This window comes from Cucurbita pepo, chromosome LG05 (genome assembly GCF_002806865.2).
Source record: "Cucurbita pepo subsp. pepo cultivar mu-cu-16 chromosome LG05, ASM280686v2, whole genome shotgun sequence".
Classification (NCBI taxonomy): Eukaryota; Viridiplantae; Streptophyta; class Magnoliopsida; order Cucurbitales; family Cucurbitaceae; genus Cucurbita; species Cucurbita pepo.
The window spans coordinates 7,090,807-7,116,773 of record NC_036642.1 but is presented as its reverse complement, the minus strand read 5'-3'; the positions used below and the strand labels follow the sequence as shown (position 1 = coordinate 7,116,773).

Below are 25,967 nucleotides of genomic sequence, written 5' to 3'. Positions count from 1 at the left end.
CTTTTTTAAAAGAACAATATAATCATGAACAGAATTGGAGGGCAGCGGAAGGACCTATAAATTTGGGCGTTGGCGATGGATGGACGATCGCGGTGAAGCGTCTCCGTGATTGTTCTCTGCCATTAATTTGATCTGAAGAAGAATCGACATAGGGATCTTTCTGATCCTCGTTTTTCCATATACTTTCCTCTTCTTCCTGTTATTGAATCCATTCTTTGCTTTGTGTTGTTCATCAATGGCGTTTAACAAAACCCTAGCTCATCGTCTCTTTAACATATCCCAAATCTCCTCACAATCCCTCACCAAATGCCGGATTTCGTCCTCGTCGCCTGGGGCTCGTGTTCCTCCCACTACCAATACTGCCAACATTGCTCATGATCCCGGAGACAATGCAGTTTTTCGTCGTTTTCTTCACAAGAGAGCGGTTTCTAAGCCGGCAATCTCGCCGGAGCTCCGGGAATTGGCGGCCGCGGGGAATATGGTGGAGAAGTTCAAATCTCTAGGGATTGCTCCTGATCGTATCCGACTCGATTGCCTTCGTCCTCCTGCATGCGGTTCGCTGGCTTTGGATTCGGATAGGTGTAATGTGAAAAATGGTTTGACGGTTGAGGATGCGAGAAAGTTGCTCAAGGTAGCGCGGATCGAGATGGTGAAGTGGAAGCTGAGAGAAATTCAGAAATCATGGGTTCCCTACTCAGAATTCGTTAGGGTTTGTTGTCAGGGATGTGATGATCCCGTTCAGGGTCTTGAAATTGCTCGAATGCTTGATGAATCAGGGACTGTGATTGTCTTAGGGAACGTGGTGTACCTCTGGCCTGAACAGGTGATTGTTGCTTTCCCATCTTGATTTGTGAATTTAATTTACTTGTTTTTAATTGCATTAGAGATATTTTTCGTTACACTCTGCCTTTGAGTTCTACAGATTCTGATGCTGCTTACCGAATGGGTTCCCTGTTTTTCTAGATCTTTAATTTTAAATTCTATTCAAGCCTGGAGACTACCGATAACTGATATTCTTTTCTGGTTATTCTTTTTTTTTCTTTTTTTCTTTCTTTCTTCCACAGGCCAGATCCAAAACGTGAAAAGTGGTTCCACGTTTGAGATGATTTATCTCTGAAGGATCATATAGACGCCCTTCAATTCATTCGGTGGCAAGATTGTTACACTTTCTAGCTACAGTGGATATGGAACACCCAGGGGTCTGTTTGGTGTAGTAGGGGGTAGGGAGAAGGGAGGCGTGTGTTATGGTAGCTGGGTACTGGTTTCTTAGAGCTACCAAAATATGACCATAATTCTGATTCAATGAACATGGCCTTGAATTTCAACTTTCTTGGTAGCCGGGAAAGGGTATAGTTTAGTATAAACGACATAATCTTATCAGAAAAATATACAGCTACATAGGGAGAGAGAGGGAGAAAGAAAGGGTGAGAGAAACGTGGAGAAGACAACAAGTTTAGGAGGGGAGGCCATTGAAGTTTGTTTTGATCTTAGACGTTCTGGTCTTGCATATTTAAAGATGTGTAGGCTTTTTCAAATTACCTATAGTTAGAACAGTGTCTAATTTGATCATGGACTGAGGTCATAGAGGCTGGAAGGTCTGCAATATTTGAATTTTCTGGAGCTAAGGTTTTAAGAAGAGACCAATTTCTTTTGGCAAGAAAGTAATGTGATTTAAGAATCGGCTTACACCATTGTTGATGGCAGCAGATGTTCTCTTCCCACAAAGTTTTCTATAAACTTTGAAGAATTTTCATCCTAGAACATCTAAAACAGCTATGCCATTTTTGATCCGCCCCCATGTTTCGAAATTTTCTTATGAATTTCATCCTAGAACATCTAAAACAGCTATGCCATTTTTGATCCGCCCCCATGTTTCGAAATTATCTTATGAATAACCTCTGTATATATGCTGTATTTTTTTTTGCAGTGGTGCTATTTTCTATCCAGCTCCACTCTTTCTGAATTATGATCTGATAATTGCTAAAATATACTGTGTTTTGGGTAGCTGGTGACCAAGTTTAGCTTCAATAATGAACCATTAGAAGTGCGTATAAGTATGGTAGATAGGGCGAGTTTTTACCCAGATATTTCATATTGTTTGACTACAGGTAGCTAAAGCCATTGAAGGCCTGATTCCCTTACCAGCAGTTATCCCAAATGGTGCTAGAAGGAAAGAGCTGGAAGAAATGGAGATGCAGAAAGCTGCAATCGACGAAAAAGCCGAAACGTTTGTACGACGGGAGCTCTGGTGTGGACTGGGGTTCCTGGTTGCTCAAACGGCTGCATTCATGAGGCTCACCTTCTGGGAGCTCACATGGGATGTGATGGAGCCAATTTGCTTCTATGTCACCTCAGCTTACTTCATTGCTGGCTATACATTCTTCCTCAAGACCTCAAGGGAGCCTTCATTCCAAGGCTTCTTCCAAAGCCGGTTTAGATCGAAGCAGAAGCGCCTGATGAAGGTTCAGAATTTTGATATCGCTCGTTACAACGAACTCCGAAGAGTTTGCTTTCCGAATTCCTCAGCTCAAGGATTTCCCTCTTCAAAGTGTATGATGATGTATGATAATTCAGGAAAAACGAAGTTGGAATCTTTACAGATTTAAAATAAAAGAGTTACTTACCTGAGTACCTTTGATCATCAGGTGCGGCGGCTATGTGTAAACAAGAGTACATAGAATTGTGGCCTCTTCTCTTCTAACAGAAACGTAATCCTTTTTGGTTGACATAAATTTGCATTCTTTTTTGTTCATGAATCTCACTCGCAGAATATTAACATGATGGAGTAGTAGGATATTTGTTGTGATCATGTTCGTTTCCTTTACTAATTTGATTTTACAATGTTTATTTTGTTGAACTATTTTTCAAGATTATTTTTTCTTACCATTGTTAGTTGGTTGTGTTTAAAATAGAATTATTATTATTATTATTATTATTATTATTATTATTAGAAAAAGTTGGAAAAATAGAATCTTTATATCCATTTGAATCATGATGAGTTATAAATTAAATTAGTTGAAGGGCATCTCATTTTGGATATTCTTAAACACCTTTCAACCTTATTCTTAACATCTAAATTTCAACATAACATCATTATTCTTAAACGCATATCCATTGTTTTGTCCTCTTGAAGGGATAGATAATTATCAAAGCCACTACATGTCTTTCCTCTTTTGTCTTTCCACATGTTTCGCTCTCGACTTTCGTTTATGTTTATTTAGAGATGTTTATATAATGTATGGAGTCGAGGTCAATGACGACATGTCCCAAATTATATAATGTATCTTTGAACTTTCAGAAAATCTCTGACAAAAAATCGAGAACTACTTGAACTTACACAGAAACCAAATTATCTTGGGGAATGAGGGAATCTACACACTATTTAAGTTTATAATTTTATGAAACATGACGTCTGTCCTTATACTTTAAATTTTATTTTAATTTATGTATGTTTGAATATTTAAATTTAGAACCCTCTATTTTGAATAAATTTTAGAATTAATTTATATAATTTAAAATTATAGTTTAATCACGAAACTCCCCTTTGGGGCCAGCGTGCTTCCTCCAATCGATGTAGGACCGCCCCTAAATCTACCCCTTTGGAGCCCAGCGTCTTTACTGGCACACCGTCTCGTGTCTCTACTCCCTTCGGGGAAAAGCGAGAAGGTTGGCACATCGTCTAGAACCTAACTCTGATATCATTTGTAACGTCCTAGATCCACCGCTAGCAGATTTTTTGATGTCCCACGTTCGTTGGAGAGGAGAACAAACCACCATTTATAAGGGTGTAGAAATATATATGTATGTATAGTAATTAATTATACTATTTTTGTAAAAGGTAGATGTTCAAGTAGTGTGAATGTTGATTTCAAAGGTTTTAGTATTACCATATAAAAAATAATAATAAAAATTAAAAAATGGTCCAAGTGGAATAATTTAAAGGATAAAAATGAAGTTAAAAGAAACTTTAACTTGACACTTCAATATTTCATCCCCTAATAAAAATGGCAAGAATTGTTGTTCCTTTGTACTGTAGTTGGTTTGATTCAAAATTTACTTAAATTAGAATCATTAATCACCATTAATTACCTTAAATTCAAATTATCTCAAAAAGTGGTTTCCAATATTCAAATCCTAATGAATTTGATGTGACTTTGTGTTAACCAAATCTTAATTATTCATGTCATATGTAGCAACATAATATGAATGGTTCTATAACTGAGGTGTAATGATTGTAATTTGAATGCAGGAGTGAGTGATTCCAAATATGAATGGTTCTATCACTTTGCAACTCCCCACGAGTGCTGCTATCATTATTACCACTTCTGTTCTAAAATTCTCTCTTTTTGGGTAACAAAATCAAGCCCAGAAGAACAAGACAGATATCAATGAAGCCTTTCTTTGCATTATGATCAAACAAACAGGCTACTACACCAGAACAGTGCTGGTTTTTATTCATACAGACACAGACAGACATAAGAACAATCAAACATTTTCAACTTTTCCACACAATAAACAATTCCAATTCCCCTAACCACTCCCCTTTTATTCTCTCTCTCTCTCTCTCTCTCTCTCTCTCTCTTCCCTACAAGAAGTATCATCTCATCATCATCATCATCTATTCACGAAATAAATAAACATATACATATACATATTATATATATATATATATATATATATATATATATAGACAGAGATCAAAATCAGGAGCTCAAGGATCTGACCTGTTTTCTTTTTTACAATCTTGAGAGGTGTTTCAATAGGATGGATGCACGTTTTAGATGCCTACTTCCATTTCATTGCTGTTGTTTTTCGCTACAATTTGATAATCTTCGTCTTCGTGTTCGTCGTCGTCTTGGTTCTGATCAGTATTCTGAGCTTCCCCATTGTCTGTTGCTGATTCAGGTTGTTGGTGGCTTTCTTCTTCTTGCCCTTCCATCATGTGCATTAATAGTTCCTCGGGTTTCAGTTCGTAATTTGGTTTAGTTGGGTTCTCGACGACGACGACTTTCTTGGATTTCAGTTTGTACAATGCGTCGAGCTGCTGGAAATAAGGGCATGTCTTTGAATCCTCGGGTCGTTTTTTGTTACGTTCCTTTACTCTCTTGAAGTATTTGTTGATGTTCTCCCATTTCTCTTTACACCTCTTTGCACTTCTATCATACCCAAGTTTCTTCATGGCTTGTGACATTTCCTCCCACAGAGGACCTTTTGGCCCATTCTCTTGATACTTCATTTGCAGATTAGTCCTAAGCTGAATCAGAGCATCGATCTCTTCTTTCGGCCACCGCGACGACGAGCTAATCTGATTCGAATTCCCATTGTTGCTATTATTATTCTCTTGATTGCTGGTATTTCTCTCAACATTACCATCATCTTGCTTCTCTGTTAAATTCTCCATCAAAATCAAGCTCTCAGGGAATGGCACTGTGCCCATCTGTTCAGAGAACATCTTCAAGAATGAAAGAAGAGCTGCATCTTTGGCAGCTGCAATTGATCTCTCTTGATTCAAACGCTCACGCTCTTTCTTGATTCGAGCTAATTCTTGCACTCTCCATTCTTCTTCTCTAGCTAGCCTCTCTTCTTCACATTTCTCCAAAGCCTCCATGAACTTCCTTTGCAATTTCTCCTGCTTCTCAATCACCTCATTCATTAACCTTTCAAAGAACTCCACAAACTTCCTCTTCTTCTTCCTCGCCCCACCCGACTCTTTGCTCGAGCAAGACGTCGTCGAAGTTGATATCGATGTGGTGGTAGTTTCAACAAAATTTGAACCTGGGTTAACTATGGAACATGGAATTGGATTATGAACGATATTGTTTGGGATTTCTTCCATTGAATCTGCTTGGGAAGGTAGCAATGGATGATTGTCTAGAGCTTCTAATTGCTCAAAATACCTATAATTTTTCCCATTCGGTTTCCCTGATCTGATATCTCTAGTCCTTTTGTGATACTTATAAATGTTCTCAAACTTCTCTTTGCATTTTTTCGCATTTCGTTTATATCCAAGCTCAGCCAATTTCCTAACAAACATGTTGTATAAGATTCAGTTCAAAACCCCATAGCTTCGATTCAGAGAATTCAATCAATTCGGAACCAGAAGAACATAGAACATAAATCAGAAACCAAACAATTTTCCAGGAAAATCAATCAACAATTCCAGTTCAAGAACACTGAAAAACCACAATTCTACAAAATTCCCACAGTAAACAAACAGAAAATCATCCAATCGAACTAACCTGGAAACTTCTTCCCATAGAGGAGCTTTAAGGCTTGCATCTCTAAACACAGTATCCATACTCGACCTCACCTTAAGCAAAGCGATGGTCTCCTCTCGCGGCCATCGGTTTCCAGCCCAACTCCGGTCAGACTCCTCCTTAAATCCGGCGGAGGAAGCCGCACCGTCCTCCTCCGCGGCGGCGGAGTTTTCCGGTGAAGGGGAAATTTCGAGCATTAGTTGCAGGAAATTTACAGTTTCCGGAGGTGGAAGAAAGTAGAAAAAGAGGGNAAAAAAAAAAAAAAAAAAAAAAAAAAAAAAAAAAAAAAAAAAAAAAAAAATCTAGGGTTGTGTGATGATGTGGTGTGTAAAGGGTAAATTCGAGGAAGAGGAATTTAAGAGATGAGATCCCAATTCCATAGCTCAGTGTTAGCTTCAAGCTTCGCGTCCGCCATTAATTTCCCTTCCTTACCTTCACTTTCATTGGCTCTATAAAAACCCATCTAANCTTTTTTTTTTTTTTTTTTTTTTTTATCTTTATAAAGTAAAAACTCTCTCCCAAAAATTTAAAATAAATAAATTTATTTACTGTCTATTTTTATTTATCTAATATATATATAAGTTGTATTTTCCATAGTTTAATTTAAATTTTAATGATTGTGGGTAATATTAATGAAAGTTCCATAGTGGTACGAAACTAAATTTAGTAAGATTTAAATGAAATAAATGGGGTTTTTTAAGGAAATAAAATGGAATTTAGGGATAGAATTGAAATAATAATAATAATAATAAATAAATAAATAAATGAAAATTATTGATTGGTGGAGTTATGGTGAAGTGTGAACAAGTACAGCTGTGGTTGATTTGAAATGTCAAATACTGATTGGTTATAATAATTGTCTTTTGACTTTTTTTGGTGAATGCATCCAAAATCACCGAGCTGTGACTTCTGGTCAAAATCATTAAATTAATTACGCATATTATCCATCCAAAATTTTAATTATTTTTACCATTTTTCTTTTTTTGTTTTCTTAATATTTAATTATTTTGTTTCAAAATTAAATTCGGCTGAAGCCATCTTTCGCTTTTGGGCTTCCAGTTTTCCCACGGCATCCGGCTCCCCTTACAAACTGATTTTACCTTTTTACCCTTCAAAAAAAATTATTATCTGGAAAAGAAAATTAATTTCTTTTACTTCATTTATGTCGGCAATAATATTTTTATTTGTAGTTTTTTTCCAAAAATATTAATTTTATATTTTATGGGGAAGGGTAAAAAGGTAAATGGGAAAAGGAGGTGTTTTTTTTAATGAGAGTGTGGAATTTGTTCACGTAATTGAGAGACAGTTGCATGTTTATGTGTCACTTTCAATCCTTTCCCTCAAAACCTTTTTTTTTTCTTTGTTTTCACTAACCAAAGATGTCATACCAAGAAGGGTTAATTCTTTTTAAATTTTAAAACGAACATGACGTGTTATTCTCGAGCGTTGCATCGATGAAGGATATTTTGAAATTTGGAACGTTGATGAAAGTTTAGTTCACACTTGATTAAATCGTTCGAGAGTTTCGAGAGTTTGAAAGTGAGTTAGAGGAGGCAATATGGAAATGTGAAGACAAAATGATGATGAAGTGTACCTTAAGCTTTTCCAAGGTTGAGATATTTCGAGGATAAAAGTAATCATGAAGTGTGTATATTGCAATAAAAAAAGGGTAAATGGGTCAAATTTAACTCGTTCTTAACTGCACCTGAACCACGTCATATTTGATAAATTGATTAAGAATCACACGGTTTATCATGATCCTCGATCATTTGCATCACTCAATTTGGAACCTTGAGCTTTCTTTCTCTTGGATTTCTCTTTACCATCTCCATTTCTTGCTTGAACGACCACTGTTCATCGGAAGTCTAAGGTATTTGACTCGTACTCGTCCGGACCTTTCATATATTGTTGGAATAGTGACTAGGTACATGGAAAAGTCCACTATGATGCATCATCAAGTGGTTAAGCACATTCTCCGCTATGTGAAGGGAACCAGAAGCTACGAATTGAAGTATTAAAGAGGGCGAGGTTCTAAAGAACTAGTTGGTTTTATAACATGTATACAATAGCGACCTTAAATTAAGTAGAAAATTTTGGGTCGTTACATACTTAAGTATTTTTAAATATTAAACATTTTCCAAACTTCTTTTTTTCATTTTTATGAAACTTTTTTATTTGATATTTTTTTAGAACAAAAAACATGCTATGTTAATTAAAGTCGTGATTATCGTTCTAACTGTTCATCGTTGTTAATATCAATCAAGGGGTCGATAAATGGAACAACTTGGAGTTATGATACCCCACTTTAACCAGCTTTTTTTGACCGTTGTTTTCAAACTATTTAATTTGTTATGAAAATTAATTAAAAGAATGAGATGCCTTCTTAATATGGTCAAAATTGCAGTCTTTATTTCATTAAAATAATAATAATAATAATAATAATAATAATAATAATAATAATAATAATTTATTAGTTTCAAAACAAATGGTGAATAAAATAAAATTATTATAAAAAAGAAATGGAATTGAAATTTCAAACATTTAGAAATAGTCAACTCTTTGAAAAGTCAAAGGATTGGATAAAAATCTGAAAGGAGATGGTTTGTGTCCTTAAAAGAGAGAGGAGAAAGGTGTGGTTTTGGAGCCATTGATGGAGACCTTCCAATATCCTTCTTTCTCATTTAGCTTTAATTCTTTTGAAAATTTCAATATTATCTTCTTCCTTCATCAAATTTCAACACTATCATTATTAAACTTATACAACAAATTGTTTAGGTTTAGTTGCACACGGGCCATGAACTATCCTATGCAGGTTTCATGGTCTTTGATGTGATGTTGTCGTCAACCGTACTGGGTTGTCTTGCCTTTTCCTAAAATGTAAGAGTAGCACATGAGTTGAGTATTTTAAGAAATACTTAATAAGTGGCCTCATTGTTGGAGATAGGGAATGAAAACACACGCAACATGAATAGAGACCTTTAAAATCATAGTATCTTAGGTGGCATGTAGCCTGGACAAATTGGATTTGCAGTACTTCTCTGCACATGATCCACACATGCGAGCGTGAGTCCATAAGGTGAGTTTGCACTCCCATTGGCTTGCTCATTGGGCTACTTGGCTATAGCCGGATGCTTAGAGATACAACAACTGTCGTGCTTCATGTCAAGCATGATGGTTATCTCATCATCATAGTGTATGCACCAATACTCATCATAAAAAGAAAAGTATTTTGATACATGTGAACATACAGTATGCATGAGGTCCCTATACTTTTCATCTTAACCATTCATGCGGCACAACCTCATACATTCCTCACATATTACCCTAGGTAACATGCATGCATAAACTTTCACACATTACATCATTTATAACATTACTTAGGGGTTGTGCATCAAAAGCTTTTCATTGTTGTACATGTCATACATTTCATTGTGAAATATATTTATGTTATCATCATAACATACCATAGCACCATAACATATCATATCATCATAACATATCACATAATCATAACATGATATATCATATCATCATAATACATCATATCAAACACATGACACGTGTAGGGGCCACTAGGCACGTATCATCATACATAAGGCAATTCTTCCAGCCGAGTCAATAGTAGGGCCACTTACCAAATTATTACTTGATTAGCTTAGGTTGGGGTCACCAATTTATCCTTAATGAAATTTCGATTTTTTCCTTTGAAATTCAAGTCATTCTATGTGAGACATCAATTTCAAACTTAATGGTCTATGTGTTAGACTTCATGCGAACGTTAGAGACTTTGCATGAGTAGCATCTTAGAATACATACATACGTACATAAGTACATACATGTTATTTTTAATAAAGATCTCATTTTCTATCGTTAATGTTGTAGGGAAGACTTTGATGAAGTTATTTTAAGTTACAGTATCTATATTTCTTGACCTTTACTTCACTTTCCATATCCAACTCGTGTGTAATTCTTATTCCTTAAAAATCAAATTGTGTTCCATGTTTTCATTGTTTTTGGTAGTAATTATTAAATTAAGAAAAAAATGCCAATATTATTTCGCTGCTTGGGTTATGTAATTCAAATACTGTTTNTGCAGAATCGACTTACTATGACGACCCCTTCTTAAGACAATTCTTCCTTATATGATATACCTTTAAAATAAACTTTATTCCCCAAAAGTGTTTTAATCTTGGAATAACTCAGGTCTTTGTCTATGTAGAAAGGTTCTAGAGTGTACATCAAGTCAGTCAAGTATTTGCGAAGCATGGATATGTAACATATGATATATACTGCAAAGAGGGGTTGTGGTAGGTTGATTTGTATGTCATTGGTTTGATCCAATCTAGAATGTTGAAAGATCTGATGAAGTATGGACTTAGCTTGTGGTTTCATTCGAATTTTAGTATGTCATTCATGAAGGTCACCTTCAAACATGCCTTGATTAGTTACTTATATTCAATAAACAGTTGCATGGCTGGATCATATCCTCCTATCAAAAGCTAATGCGCTCAATAGAAAATGCAAATGTGTCAATACTAATACTAAAAAACCTAAATACTTAATTGAGTCTTAATTCCCGACTTTTTCACTTCCTTTAAGGTCACTTGCTTTCTTATTTTAACAATTTTTTATAGGTTTAACCCCTTTTGGTACCTAATCTCGTAGTGAAGATATTGGTCCAAAGTTTTGAGTTCTTATCCCTTAGAGACTCCCTCTAAGTGACCTATGGGGTCCTATGCTCAATGAACAACTCAATCCTGACCTAGTTTCATGTGTTCCTCGCGACATAGTCTAATACTTACACCCAAAGTTTCATGCATTCCGTGTGATACAATTTGCGTACCTATGTCCAAGGCTTCATGCGTTCTTTGTGACATAATCTGAGTATCTACGCCTAGGGCTTCATGCGTTCCTTGTGAAGCAGTCTATGTCATAGGACCATATTGCACTACTCATTGAGAGGTCTTTAGGATATCTCAAGTTCCTGTTCTAAGAATTTTTTTTTGTTAAGTCTTGAAGCACAACTAAAAAAAAATCTTAACCAATACGCCCTAATCCACCGATCGTCCACCTTCTAATCCTCATGGATTCTCCACCCAAGTCCACCGATCGTCGTTTTCTATCGGATCGTTTGTCGTTTTTTTGTAAGTATTTCACAATAATAATAAATCCAACTGAAATTATGAAATACGGTACTAAAACGATTTTATTTACCTTAATTGGGGTAAAAAAAAAAAGGTTCGGGAGGGTCGGAACGTTGCAAGGGATTCCCGAGCCGTTTAAGCCATCAGGAGCCAAGGGTTGTTGTGCTGCAAATGAGCCTCGTGGCACGATCAGGAGGCGACCAGTGTACAGATAAGTTTCGGGTCAAGGCGCGGGTCGCGCGCTATAGTCACGAGTCACGGGTCTGGGTCGCAGGCTCTGGGCTGGAGTGGATTGGGCTGCAGGTATTGGACTGGTTGGAGCTGTTTGTGGGCTGCAGGAAACTAGGCTGTAGGTGGATCGGGTTGGTTGTATGGGTTGTCGAATGCGGGTCACGGGTCATAGGCGTCTGGGCTGGGTCGACATCAATCAGGTTACAGGTATTCGAGTTCTGGATTGGGCTGAGGGAAGTGGGCTGGGCCGAGGCGCGATTGCTACAGAGAAACGGGCTGACTGTGAGTATGGGTTACGGGTTGTTTCGACCCGAATCCGAATTCGTCGACTTCGTCTTCTTCACCCGTTTTTCCGACGATTTTACTGAAGCCATTCAGCTCTAAAGTTCCACATTGTTCATTAGAGGACCAATGGAACTTATAATATAAGATGTAATTATAGGAGGAAAATATTGTAACTACAAACGACTTGTAATGGATCAACTTGCTTGTAATGATTATATACATAGATACAACTTGTCGTAGAATGCATAAGAGATAGAGGAGAATTTTTAACGTCTCTTTTTCAAATTCTTGGAGAATTTTATTTCAGAAGACTCCACATGTGCTCGAATCATAGACAAGAAGATCTTGTGGAAGAAGTTTCACATCTTGCAGAGAACGTTCTATATCGTTGGAATATATCTAAAATACTTGTCGGCTACGATTTCTACAAAGATAAGGTTTATTAATTCTTAATAAAATAAAACAAAGGTTCAACGCTTTTGTTGTGTTTATGTGTATGAACGATTTGGATCAAATCATTTATAACTAGTACAAAGTGATCATAGCAATAGAGTTACCAGGATAAAACACACAACATTATCCATATATACTCGTTATTACTTTAATATTAAAGACTATTCACCGTTACAATAGTAAACTTGGTTTTCACGATGTATTTATAGCTTTAAAAATAAACCTATATTAAATTCTCTATAACTTAAAAAATACAATAAAACTTCCTTAAATTCAAACAACGTACAAATCTTGTCATCCATCAGGCATGATTAAGACACCTTATTTCGTATCATAAAGTATTCTTAAATGTGAAATAATGTTAATGGAAGGATCATGAATGTTTTTTTAACCGTGGCCATTGGAGTACGTGAGGTGCTCAAATAGCTTCAGAGCAAAATCTTTGTGGAAATACATTGCAATTTAGGTACGTGAACTTACACTTGGACGTTATAAGCTTGATCAGATGACTAGTCATTGTATGTATGAATGTACGTTAATAGTAAGCATAGTGATGAATAGATTATGAGGCATGATCCTAAGATGTTAGTAGAATGGTAATGTTAATATGGTGACATGATACTAGCCATGTCGACAGAAAGGCTGGTCACGGAGGACATGATAATAAGTCATGACGGTATGTCACAAGTTGTATTATATTTTTTTATGGCACTCCATGCATATGTATGTGTGTTTACGAGCCATGACAATTAGGGAATGCAAAAAAGTGGCGAAATGGTCCTAATATTAAAGTGACAATATGATCACATTTGTATGAAATTCTTCGAGTTGGATGAGCATGAATGATTCTTAACTTGATGAAACCTCATGCATGTGTGTCCATGAGAAATGAAATTTAAAAAACCTGGCGATATGACCATGACAGAGAGTGACGATATGGTCGTCCTTGATGTTTTCGAGACGATATGGTCACAACTATGTTTTCATAAAACTTGACATTATGGCCGCGAGGGAGAATGACAAAAAAGTCCCTCGAATGTTTGCATAAAGTTTGGACGATATGACCGTGAGAGGGTGGCGATATAGCCCCTAATGTTTAGTGACAATATGGTTACAACTTGAGGATATGGCCAATGGATGAAAGTTTTCACATATGGTATGTTTATATGTGTTTGTATTTTCTGATCCCAATAGTCGAGTTAGTTGGCAGATATTTTTGTAATACTTGATCCTTTTAAAAATATTTTATTTTCAAGAAGAACAAGGCCAAATAGGGCGGATGATGGCAGCTATGTTTTTGCTTCCGCTTGTTTTTATCTCGTATCATGAACCTTATCTTGTAGTGACCAAGTCACGTTTTAAAAAGTTGGGCTGTTACACCTTCCTTCTCGTCCTTGATTTTCATATTCAGTACGAACTATTAAATGCAAAAATTTGAACAAGGGAACCCACCTAATTTGTATGTGATTTCAGCAATAAACTTATATTTTAAAGAGAAAGAAGTGACGGGTACGTACATACCACATATACTTTTATGCTCAAATCAAGAGTAAAAAATGGAGCAAGCATAAAGATTTGTGGACCACACACACTTTGATGCTCAAGTCAGAGAGTCGAGTCAAAAGTATAACAAGCATAAAAATTTGAGGATTAAGTCGAACCTAATTTTCATTTTATTAACCCGTAATTTTAAATTTTAAATTTCATATATTAATTTTTATGAGCAAAAGTTAATAACAAATTGAAAGCTTTTAATTCAATAAAGAGAATTAAAAAAATTGAAAGTAATTGAAAAATCAATATTATATATTATATATTATATTATTATTATATTATATATTATTATGAAAAACTCCCATTTGGGTATAGGGTCGCGGCCTTTGGAAACCGTGAAGCACCGTTACTTTATTAACAAAACGACAACGGATTGAGTTTTCGCTTTTCATTGTAACAATTTAACACCATGACGAAAATGCCCTCAGGATCACAATCAACTTTCGATGTCCACGTCAGCAGTTCAATTACCGAATAAAATAAAAAAATACTTTAATTTTTAGAAATAAAAAAGTATCTTCTTTTAATTAAAAAAAAACCAAGATAAACTCTGCGAAATGACGAAAATACCCTCAGCAATTTGAATAATCCCGTCTCCAAAAGAACCCTAAAACGGTAGTAAAAACCCGTTAAACACCGAACACGAAGCAGCAACCAAAACCAGAATCAGGGTGAAGCATCAGAAGTCGACGCCATTTGAGGTCTAATCTCTGTCTCTTGGGAATGCTCAGTGCTTCTTTTTCTTTTCGCTATTTTGATAAGCTTACTTTTCCATTTCTTAGTGCGTTGTGATGTTGATGTGTATGTATGTTGTTTAGCGGAACTTTGTTTTCCAATCAGAATTTGCGTTTGATTTTCTTTTGGATTTCAATGTTTCTTTGTATTCTCCGCTTCGATTTCCTCAGAAGGCGACCACCATTTCGAAGCACCCAATTCATCAATGGCAATCAGAGTTATGGACTTAGTGTCCGGAGCCTCGCTCAATTGTTTTCATTTCAAAAACAATAAAGGCTTTGTGAAATCTAGGGATTTCACTATCAGATGTTCTGTTCCTCTCTCTTCCCATGGCGCTGCCACCATTGGTAGGGGGTGGAGTTCAATTCTTGTGAATGTTTACATTTTTGAATTACAGTTTGAATGATTGTGATTTTGTTGATTGTTGTAAGATTTGGGAGAGAGGCCATGGAAGGTGTCGGATGCTCGGTTGGTGCTTGAAGATGGTTCAATCTGGAGGGCTAAGTCTTTTGGCGCTTCCGGAACCCAAGTTGGTGAAGTGGTTTTCAATACTTCTTTGACTGGGTTAGTATGTTGGGGGTTCTGTTTACTGATTTTAAGTTTTATCCTAAACCATGATAGAGAGTAATGATACTTCATGTCCACCAATATCAGCTCGGATGATATCATTTAAATTGTTACAATCTAAATTGAATTTTGAGATAGAAGGTACTGGTGTTTTTCTGAAGTGGATATTGCAATCTTCATTCAAAGCTTAAAGATTGACTTAGACCTATTTAATCACTGGCTATTGACAATGGTAGGATTGTAATGGCATCTTAACGATTAAAATTGAGTTATGTTCGAATGAGGAATGATATAAGTGTGAGATCCCACATCTGTTGGGGAGGAGAACGAAACATTTTTTATAAGAGTGTGGAAACCTCTCCCTAGCATGTGCGTTTTAAAACCGTGAGACTAATGGCGATATGTAACGGACCAAAGCGGACAATATCTGCTAGTTGTTTGTTGATGCTTCCTGACACAATGAATTTGCAGGTATCAAGAAATTCTAACAGATCCCAGCTATAATGGGCAGTTTGTCCTGATGACCAATCCCCACATCGGCAATACTGGTGTCAATTTCGGTAGGTTATGCTCTCGAAGTCCTTACGTTGCCTTGTCTTGAGAGCTGTTTAATAATATTGACATCAAGAACCTTTTCCAATTAGATGATGAAGAAGCCAGGCAATGCTTCCTCGCTGGCCTGGTGATCAGAAGCCTAAGCATCAGGTGCATTTCCTTCTTCTACTCTGTTTTAACAAAATTATTTAAACATTCAATTATTTTAAATCATGATTTATGGGTTCGGTTGTTCCTCTTAATTTTCTTCCAGCACTTCAAATTGGAGGTGTAAACAGACGCTTGGTGATTATTTAATTGAGAGAAACATCATGGGAATTTGTAAGTTAATTTATATTAGGATTTTTCTGATGAGAATATGTAGAAACATTTAAATTTTTGAATGCTGCGTTTTTTTCTTCCTTCTGTAATCTATAAAACCATGGGTTTGTTTCATCATGGAGCAGATGATGTTGACACTCGTGCTATTACTCGTCGGTTAAGGGAAGATGGAAGTCTTATTGGTGTTTTAAGCACTGAAAAGTCGAAATCTGATGATGAGCTATTGGAAATGTCTCGGTCATGGAACATTGTTGGTAAGAATTGGATGCAACAACGCAATTTGTAATATTCATAAAATGCTGGAGCCTGTGTGATTAATATTTTTGCTTTTCTTTGGCAGGTGTTGACTTAATTAGTGGTGTTTCATGCAAATCTCCTTATGAATGGGTGGATAGAACTGATTTGGAATGGGAATTCAAATCTGGTGGACAAGCTTCAGAGACCTTCCATGTGAGTGTGCTGCAAGAACGTTCTTAAGATGATAATGATATTACAATTACTAATACACATTCGAAATTTGTAATTTGGCAATGCACCTTTACATTGATATTTTGTGTTTGAAAAAGGTTGTGGCCTATGATTTTGGAATCAAGAGTAACATACTTAGGCGCTTGGCATCTTATGGATGCAAAATCACTGTTGTCCCATCCACATGGGCGGCATCAGAGACCCTTAAGTTAAAGCCAGATGGGGTTCTTTTCAGCAACGGTCCGGGCATCCATCTGCAGTTCCTTATGCTGTTGAAACAGTCAAGCAACTACTTGGGAAGGTACCTGTTTTTGGAATTTGTATGGGCCATCAATTGCTTGGCCAGGCCTTGGGTGGTAAGACCTTCAAAATGAAATTTGGTCATCATGGAGGAAATCATCCCGTTCGCAACTTTCGAAACGACCGTGTAGAAATTAGTGCTCAGGTGTGCCTATGTCAAAATTTATCGTTCTATCTTATTATCTAGACTTCGTTGTGTTTGCATACACTTACGTGTTGTTCGTGGCAGAATCACAACTACGCAGTCGATCCTGCATCCCTCCCAGAGGGTGTTGAAGTAACCCACGTCAATCTTAATGATGGAAGCTGTGCTGGTCTTGCTTACCCAAAGCTAAAAGTTATGTCTCTTCAATACCATCCTGAAGCATCTCCCGGGCCTCACGATTCCGACTCTGGTAACGAACATTATATTATTTTAGTCCCTGAATAATATCTGTTACATATTTTAGTTTGTGAACTTCTGATTCTAGATTTCTATTAGATTCTCATTATATTATGATTATATTAGAGATTAAAGCTGTTAACAAATGAGTAGAACATAGGGGCCAGAACAGGAAATGAGTAGAAATTGAGAGACCAAAGCTGTTAAACAAATGTTGATAGGGATTGTGCATTATTCTAAAACATGGAAGGAACTTGCAACTCTGTGTGCAGCCATGTAAGTTGATGTTTGAATGTATTGTGACTCACCAAAACCAACATTGTTTGGTTGCAGTTTTTGGAGATTTCATAGAGATGATGAAGCAAGAGAAGAGAAATGGTTAATGTGACCATCCAGAGAGTGGCGAGGGGAAAGGGAAAGGGAAAGGGAAAGGGAAAGGGAAAGGGAAAGGGAAAGGGAAAGGGAAAGGGAAAGGGACTGTAATATATATCTACCCTTCTCTGTGATCATTGTAGCATCTGAAGCCCCATATGGGTTGCTTGGAAATATAAAATAGTAATAATAATAATAATAATAATATCTTATTCAAACTAAATGGGAAGATTACAGTACTTACACTATTGTCCTTGAAACTTGAAAGGAAATATGATGCCTTATGGTAGGCACTTTGAAACTTCATTTATTTTTTTACTTTTTACTGTGTCATTTTTCAATTTGGACGTGCTTGGTTAGCTGGAATTTCCTATTTCACTTTGGCTAGGCAGGAGGTAAGTATTCTTCTTCACCTTTGGTGTACTTTGGTCTCCTTTAAAAACACCATTTTTCTTTTACCTCTCATTTTAATCCTTGTTTTTACCTCTCATTTTAATCCTTGTTGCCATTTTTATGAAATGTTTAGTGTGCCATTTTTATGAAATGTTTAGTGACAAGATGCTTATAAAAGATTTATGCATGTAAAGACATATTTACGACATGCTAAGAATTCTATTTTGGAGATTATGACTCATAGAAGATACCCATTGAAAAAATTCATGACTCATAGAAGATACCCATTGTACGAATTCACAATGAAGATCATGGGGCTAGGATGACATTCTCTATTACTTGAGTTCTATTTTGTTTCTGTTATTTTTTTATGGTTACTTTTGTTTGAAAATAGTTTTTCGATCATTTAAGCTCATTACATCATTTACGAAATATTTTAAATTAACTTTTTCAAGCCTACTAAACATCTCATGCATACAATACTCACTTTACATTCAAATTTGATGAAAAAAACAGACTTCCATGAAATTTTGTTAATATATATTAAAAGATATTCAATGCATAAACGGATAGAATTAGAAAAAAAACTAGAAGGATGCAAACATTACGTATTAATTTATGTAAGTTAAAAGTTCAAGGATAATTTGGCACCTCAAAGACGGCCATCATCTAATAGTTATGAAAATTATTTAACTCAAACCAACAAAAGAGTTATGAAGTGCAAACAATCAAGAAACTAGTTGATCCAATTGTGTTAATGAATTATAGTTGTCAACAATCAAATTATGCATCTCATCTGCAATCAAAAGTCAACAATTATATATCAATAACTCTTAATAATAATTCAAGACCAACCTGTTACACGCCCACACATTGCTAGACAGGCAAGGGTCCACCATGATAGAGCGCCTCACGACGAACTTTTTCTTTTCTTTTAAGAAAGAGTCAGACATTAAACCAGCGATGCCAACAACAATATGAAAGTTTCAAGTAGGCTAAAAATATTGATGTCAAAAAACAAATCATGAAGACAGAATTCAGAAGAATTATCACACTAAGACATTCATGGAATCCTTCCGGAAGTGTAATCTTTTCTAATATTTCTCAATTGAACCTTCCAATTTATGGAAATGTCAGCATTTGGGTGAAAATTTGGCTTCACCTACTGGACATTGTTGGCTCATATTAGGCTCCAATAATCTAGGTTTATGAAGCACGATTGGAGAAATGAATAGAACTAGATACAACAAACTTAAGGATGAGAAGAAGCAATGTAAGTAAGAATATGATGTCTTATAAAGCATTCAAGCCAATAATAAAATATCATTTTCCATGCAAGTTTCTGACCGCAAAGGCTGACTAATATTTGTCATACAATAACTATTAACATTAATGTTCCCGAAAAAAACAAAGAACTTGGAACAGAAAATAGGAGAAAAGGAGGGTAGAGAATTTAAAGCCAAAAAAGAAAGCATCACAATAATCTCTCCTACTAATAAAAGACATGGTTGCATCACAGATTTGACAAAGGCAAGGCAGGTTGAGATTTAGGAAGGAAAGTCTTTTGGCCACCACCAACACAAACATCCAGAGGGTCAATTACTTATTAACTCTCCAAAACGCAGTAGAATTACGAACCTCAAACTCCCAGCGGTTGGGAAAGCAGTGGCATAGGAACTGACTGACATATACCCTCCTTCCATGACCCATATCCGTGCTCAACCGAAAGAGTTCACATTACACATGACACAAAAAACCAACTAAAGGAAATAACTCACCATTCAAGCACATATTGAACTTAGAAGCACTTCCTGTGGACGATGGATGGGCCAGATTCATCATACTCACCCTTCGAAATCCACATCTGGTAGGCAAAAATGAAGTATTTACATTAATCAGTGTGAAACTATATAGCTAGAAATGGGAATAAATGAGAGGTTAAGAGTGAATGTAGGGAGTATTTCACCTGCTGGAAGGTGCTGAGCGATGCAAGGATTGACCCTCCAATCCAGACACTGTATTTCCTTTCAGGAGGTGCAACGACTTTAATTTTCATGCTGCTTGGAGCAAGAGCTGTGATCTCTTTGCTCATTCTGTCTGCGATGCCAGGGAACATGGTAGAACCACCACTGAGAACAATGTTACCATACAAATCTTTTCTGATATCCACATCACACTTCATGATTGAGTTGTAGGTAGTCTCATGGATTCCAGCAGCTTCCATTCCAATGAGAGATGGCTGGAAAAGAACTTCAGGGCAACGGAATCTCTCAGCTCCGATTGTGATGACTTGCCCATCAGGCAGTTCGTAGTTCTTCTCAATTGAGGAGCTACTCTTAGCAGTCTCGAGTTCCTGCTCATAGTCGAGTGCAACATAAGCAAGCTTTTCTTTCATGTCACGGACAATTTCCCGTTCAGCAGTGGTTGTGAACATGTACCCTCTCTCAGTGAGAATCTTCATCAAGGCATCAGTTAGATCACGACCANAATAAAAACGAAGGAACAGAGTCATGTACAGCAAGAAACAGCATTCCGATGTACGAATCGCATAAAAAAACTCAGAACAACGAACGAAGTAAACAAGCACTAAACAAAGATACAATCCACGAGCTAGAAGCTAAAAGTTGTACTGATCAACACAAATCAAGGCAGGCATTGGTAAAAACAGACAAAATCAAGCCAGATCGAAGCTCATAACAGTGATTGAAAAAAAAAACAGAAATGGAAGCTAAAGCAAATCCNCAAGGTCCAGACGGAGGATAGCATGGGGTAGAGCATAACCCTCGTAGATTGGCACAGTGTGACTAACACCATCACCAGAGTCCAGCACAATACCTGTTCAAAGAATGCATTAAAAATACTATCCAAATCAAAGTCCAAGAGTCCAAACTTTAAGACAGAAGGAGAAGATGGATGTGAACCTGTTGTACGACCACTGGCGTACAGAGATAGAACGGCCTGGATAGCAACATACATAGCAGGTACATTAAAAGTTTCAAACATGATTTGTGTCATCTTTTCTCTGTTAGCTTTGGGATTGAGAGGTGCTTCAGTAAGAAGCACAGGGTGTTCTTCAGGTGCAACACGAAGCTCATTGTAGAATGTGTGATGCCAAATCTTTTCCATATCATCCCAGTTGCTCACAATACCATGCTCAATGGGATATTTCAAGGTGAGAATACCTCTTTTGGATTGGGCCTCATCACCGACATAAGCATCCTTCTGGCCCATACCTACCATGACACCAGTGTGTCGGGGTCGACCAACAATGCTGGGAAACACTGCCCTAGGAGCATCATCACCAGCAAATCCAGCCTAAAAATAAAATTTTAAAACTTCAAGCCAATTAACAAAGTGGAGACAACTGAGAAAAACAGTAATAATTATTGCNCCAAATCTCGAATAAAAAGCAGAGTAAGAGATCTAAACAAAAGCAGATCGAAAGGAGAACATACCTAAAGAAACAAGAAAGATGAAGGAAAATCGGAGAGCAAAGTGAAGGAATCGACGGCCTACTCTCCTTCTTCAGGCTCAGTCTCTCTCGGTTGCGAAGGCGAGAAGGTGAGATCGAAAATGGAGAGAAGGAAGTAGTGGAAGAAAGGAAGGGAAAAAAGAGGATATTTATATGGAAAAAGAAAAAAAAGGAAAGAAAGNGCGCACGTAGGTAGATCTACAACAAGAAAAACAGCTGCAGCTGCATTTTAAGGTCAGTAATCTAACCTTCACCATTCCAGTTCCATTATCGCAGACAAGTGGCTGGATATCCTCAGCATCGGCCATCTTTTGTAGTTACTGAAAGACACAAATTGACACAGATGAGCTAAATATAACATAGAATTCAAAGCACAACTGTGCTATGCACATTGACAATCCACCTTGTAATTTAAGGCCCAGAGTTCATATAAAAATATTTGCCACCTAATAATACATCTACTTTAGAAACCCATCTAACTTCTAACTTTGTCCAAATCTTAAATAAACAGAAAACGGCTAAAAACATTGAATTTTATACACGAGGAAGAACTGTAAGCCGCACGACTTTAATCTAAAAATTCTATTAACTACGTAAGCAAACAATCGATCCTCAGTTCCATCAACTTTCCACATATCTTATTAACAGAACAAGGAAATTAATCTAGATCCTTAATGAAATTTCTTCAGAAGTCCAGTCATGCAGAACACATGTAAAAAATTGACAATGGAAACGATGCTAGAAAAATTCAAATTGCATCGGGAAAATTACAGGCGACTTTCGACGAAACACAAGATCTCAGCTCCAGTACTATAAATTTTGTATAAAAAACACGTAAATTGTCAAAGAACAGCCACTGGTTGCAAATGCGCATCAAAAGGCCACCGATTCCTCACAAATCAAAAAGATTCCAAAAAGACAACAGAACAAAAAAAAAAAAGAAAAAAAGAGAGAGGGAGAACGGAATAAAAACGAAGGAACAGAGTCATGTACAGCAAGAAACAGCATTCCGATGTACGAATCGCATAAAAAAACTCAGAACAACGAACGAAGTAAACAAGCACTAAACAAAGATACAATCCACGAGCTAGAAGCTAAAAGTTGTACTGATCAACACAAATCAAGGCAGGCATTGGTAAAAACAGACAAAATCAAGCCAGATCGAAGCTCATAACAGTGATTGAAAAAAAAAACAGAAATGGAAGCTAAAGCAAATCCAAATCTCGAATAAAAAGCAGAGTAAGAGATCTAAACAAAAGCAGATCGAAAGGAGAACATACCTAAAGAAACAAGAAAGATGAAGGAAAATCGGAGAGCAAAGTGAAGGAATCGACGGCCTACTCTCCTTCTTCAGGCTCAGTCTCTCTCGGTTGCGAAGGCGAGAAGGTGAGATCGAAAATGGAGAGAAGGAAGTAGTGGAAGAAAGGAAGGGAAAAAAGAGGATATTTATATGGAAAAAGAAAAAAAAGGAAAGAAAGGATGAAATGCAAATGTAAATGAAATTCAGATGAAATGAAGAATTTGGAGTGAATGATTTGGAGCACCAGTAAAGATAGGGTGACCTGGCTGACAGCCTTTTCTTTCCCTTCCCTTTATTTCATTTTTCTCTTCCTCCCGATTTTAATTCATTTCCTTCCATTATTTCATTTTTATTTGTCACAATTTATTTCCCTTTTTTATTTTATACCTGTGTAGATGGGTCGGGTTAGATTGACTTGAGGAGAAATTTTTTTTGGACGAACCCAAATGTGCCCATTGGTTGAATTGATAACCCAACCTAACCCAATANAAAGATAAAAAAAAAAAAAAAAAAAAAAAAAAATTATCCACAAGTCATTAGGTAGGGAATATATCTTAGATAGAGAGCTATTGAAAGTTTACAAACAAACACAAATTAATCTATAATCATTCAAGAAAACAAATTCATTATCCACAATAAAAAATAACATTCTAACGTAGTTTAACATTGTCGTAATTATACAAAAGGCAGTGCAAATAGAATGAGAGGGGATTGGGCCAAAGCCCAACCCGCAAAGGCCTGAGCCCACATGTGGTGTTTGTGTGAGTTTTTTTTTTTTTTTTACAACCTAATTCACAAAATATTTAAAAAAAAAAAAGAAAAAAAATCCAACATATAAATATCAATCTTTGTAAACTTTTTATCATACTTATAACCATTGCTAACCCACGGTTAACGTGCTAGTCGAAGCATTGAAATTGGTGTAATTATATAAATTTGTAGTTGAAATTGAATCACGTGAAGTAAAATCTAGGAAACATTGGACCCAAACAAACTTAGAAGCACAAAGTTGAGCTTGTAACGGTAGGTGAACTTACTGTTGTATGAATAATACATAATCTATGGGCTATTTATGTGTTATTATTTATAATAAGATATTCAAAAACTAAGGACAAAATGTTTTTTTTTTTTTTTTCAAAAATTGGATTTTCGAAATAATAAATTCAAAAATGAGAATTACAAAAATACTCCTAAATTCCCATTGAACCTTCACATCGACTTTCACTTAGAATCTCAACCACACCTTCGCTATCGCAAGACTATAGCGATCGAATAGCTATCGTTCGCTCAGCTGCTTTGCGTATTATGAAAGTTGTATTGCCCTAATTTCTTAGATACTGTTTTATGAGATTGAAATAAAACTTCTCGATCTATATTCAAGTAACTAGTTTACTATTGAAATCGATGAACTTAAAAATCATTAAAAGAACGAAACATTTCATGATTCAAACTTTAATTAAATCGTTTGAGAAAACAAATTAAACTTTAATGGGCTTATTTATGAAGTTTGAAGTTAAAAATACGCTTATTCTGCAAGAGCCACAGAGAGAAATAAGCTTTCTCTCACATAATACCATGGGGTACATAGATATCATAATGTATGTGTCCATACTCATTATAACAAGAAGTATCTTAATGCACGTGACATACAAAAATGCATCAAATCTTGAGATAAACGTATGAAATAAGTGGGGTCAGTGTCGAATTGTGTAGGGTAATGTTAATCGTTAGGTGGCCCCAAAGTTGGGAAGCAAAGGCAATACAAATAGTACAAAATTATCCTTTTGATGCCATTAATTTAGTCCCCATACAATGATTTGTGTATTAGTGCTCTCATCTTCATCTCCCATTCATTCAAAGTGCCTTTCTATTTCATTCTCTTTTTTTTTCTTTTAATATTTTGTTTGGTTCTTAGATTTATCTCAACCCATTTTCATAATAATTATTAAATATTTTATAATTTAATTCACTATAAATTTTCTAAACACCATACAAATTTGAAGAACATTAGAATTTGTGAGAAATTTTAATATATATATATATATATATATACACACAATTTCATACTCTACTCCTAATCCCTATTATTTTGCCTTAAATTCGTACCGGATCTTCGTGATCCACCGGCGTTAAGTTCAAAACCGGAGGCGGCGGTTGACCGGAGGTGGAGGTGGAGGAGCCAACGTCGGCGATCTTCTGACAAGTTTGAACTAAACACTGACGACATTTAGGGCAAGAGGAGTGAGAAGTGAGCCACTTATCAATACACCTAACATGAAATCCATGGTTACACTTAGGGAGCAGCCGGAGTTTGTCGCCGGCAGCAAAGTCCGACAAGCAAATAATGCACTCACTATCCATCCCGGGGAAGTTGAGCTCCGGGGAGAATTGAACAACAGTAAAGCTCTTGATGGCCTTCTTGTGAACTCCGGTCGGGGCAGCGGTGGTGGTCGTGGGAGGACGGTGGTCGTGGGAGACGACAATTCGAGAGCATTTAAAAGCGCATCTGATGATGGAGTTGAGGCCTAAAGAGCAGATTAAGGCGCAGAGGAGGACGGAGAGGACCATGACGACATTGGTGTCGAAGCTGGTGTCGGGACCGCCGCCGCCAACGGAGATGGATTGGAGTGGGTTGTGGAGGGCGGAGGGGGCAGCAGCGGTGAAGAGCTTTCTTGAATAATGGAAGTCTTGCTGTCCATGAATGGAAGTGAATTGAATTGACATGTTTTTTGTGGTGAGGTGGAGGGAAGGAGAGGTATTTATGGGGTGAAAAAGGGAGAGTATGAAAGGATTGGATTTGATTTATTATAATATATATTTTTTAAATGATGACGTGGAGGTTTTAGTAAGGGATAGAGCTCATACCATTCTACGTGGATCCTCCACTCACAAGACTTTAAATGGAGTTTCAAATCCAAATGGGTCCACCGCACTTCCCTTGTGGGGCCCGCCCTAAATTGCTCTGTTGCTCCCTTCCTTATCGCCGATCCCTCGACCTCGAATCATACCCGAATTTGGTTCGACTAACACTCGTTTCCTTCTCCAATCGATATGGGCCTCCCAATCTTTCTTTTAAGGTCAACGTCCTTGCTGGCACCACCTTCAGAGCTGCCTCCTTACTAGCACATTGTCCAATGTTTGTCTCTGACACTATTTGTAACAATCTAAGCTCACCGTT

The 25,967-nt window shown here is 36.6% G+C and overlaps 5 protein-coding genes across 5 annotated transcripts; 2 read left to right on the top strand and 3 right to left on the bottom strand.

Moving 5' to 3' along the window:
- Nucleotides 1-22: 22 nt before the first annotated feature.
- LOC111795273 (calcium uniporter protein 2, mitochondrial-like) lies at nucleotides 23-2,756 on the top strand. Its single transcript, XM_023677585.1, has 2 exons — nucleotides 23-823; nucleotides 2,109-2,756. The coding sequence occupies exons 1-2, from the start codon at nucleotides 236-238 to the stop codon at nucleotides 2,604-2,606; spliced, it is 1,086 nt and encodes a 361-aa protein (XP_023533353.1). The 5' UTR covers nucleotides 23-235; the 3' UTR covers nucleotides 2,607-2,756.
- A 1,988-nt stretch (nucleotides 2,757-4,744) lies between these two features.
- LOC111796082 (trihelix transcription factor GT-2-like) lies at nucleotides 4,745-6,507 on the bottom strand. Its single transcript, XM_023678769.1, has 2 exons — nucleotides 6,240-6,507; nucleotides 4,745-6,023 (listed from the first exon to the last, which is right to left on the bottom strand). Exons 1-2 carry the CDS (start codon nucleotides 6,452-6,454, stop codon nucleotides 4,778-4,780), a joined length of 1,461 nt encoding a protein of 486 aa, XP_023534537.1. The 5' UTR covers nucleotides 6,455-6,507; the 3' UTR covers nucleotides 4,745-4,777.
- Nucleotides 6,508-14,526: 8,019 nt separating this feature from the next.
- Nucleotides 14,527-17,870, top strand: LOC111794347 (carbamoyl-phosphate synthase small chain, chloroplastic-like). Its single transcript, XM_023676305.1, is given in 13 exon segments — nucleotides 14,527-14,625; nucleotides 14,830-15,006; nucleotides 15,091-15,223; nucleotides 15,698-15,786; nucleotides 15,871-15,931; nucleotides 16,035-16,102; nucleotides 16,228-16,356; nucleotides 16,443-16,552; nucleotides 16,669-16,816; nucleotides 16,819-17,015; nucleotides 17,100-17,265; nucleotides 17,586-17,660; nucleotides 17,697-17,870. Coding segments are annotated over 11 exon segments (1,293 nt in total). The 5' UTR covers nucleotides 14,527-14,625; nucleotides 14,830-14,864; the 3' UTR covers nucleotides 17,636-17,660; nucleotides 17,697-17,870.
- A 1,421-nt stretch (nucleotides 17,871-19,291) lies between these two features.
- LOC111794348 (actin-7-like) lies at nucleotides 19,292-22,920 on the bottom strand. The gene is made up of 6 exons (XM_023676306.1): nucleotides 22,770-22,920; nucleotides 21,738-21,809; nucleotides 20,939-21,332; nucleotides 20,760-20,852; nucleotides 19,984-20,504; nucleotides 19,292-19,881 (listed from the first exon to the last, which is right to left on the bottom strand). The coding sequence occupies exons 2-6, from the start codon at nucleotides 21,795-21,797 to the stop codon at nucleotides 19,816-19,818; spliced, it is 1,134 nt and encodes a 377-aa protein (XP_023532074.1). The 5' UTR covers nucleotides 21,798-21,809; nucleotides 22,770-22,920; the 3' UTR covers nucleotides 19,292-19,815.
- A 1,865-nt stretch (nucleotides 22,921-24,785) lies between these two features.
- LOC111794349 (RING-H2 finger protein ATL78-like) lies at nucleotides 24,786-25,541 on the bottom strand. The gene has a single exon (XM_023676307.1). It carries the CDS (start codon nucleotides 25,511-25,513, stop codon nucleotides 24,884-24,886), a length of 630 nt encoding a protein of 209 aa, XP_023532075.1. The 5' UTR covers nucleotides 25,514-25,541; the 3' UTR covers nucleotides 24,786-24,883.
- Nucleotides 25,542-25,967: the final 426 nt, after the last annotated feature.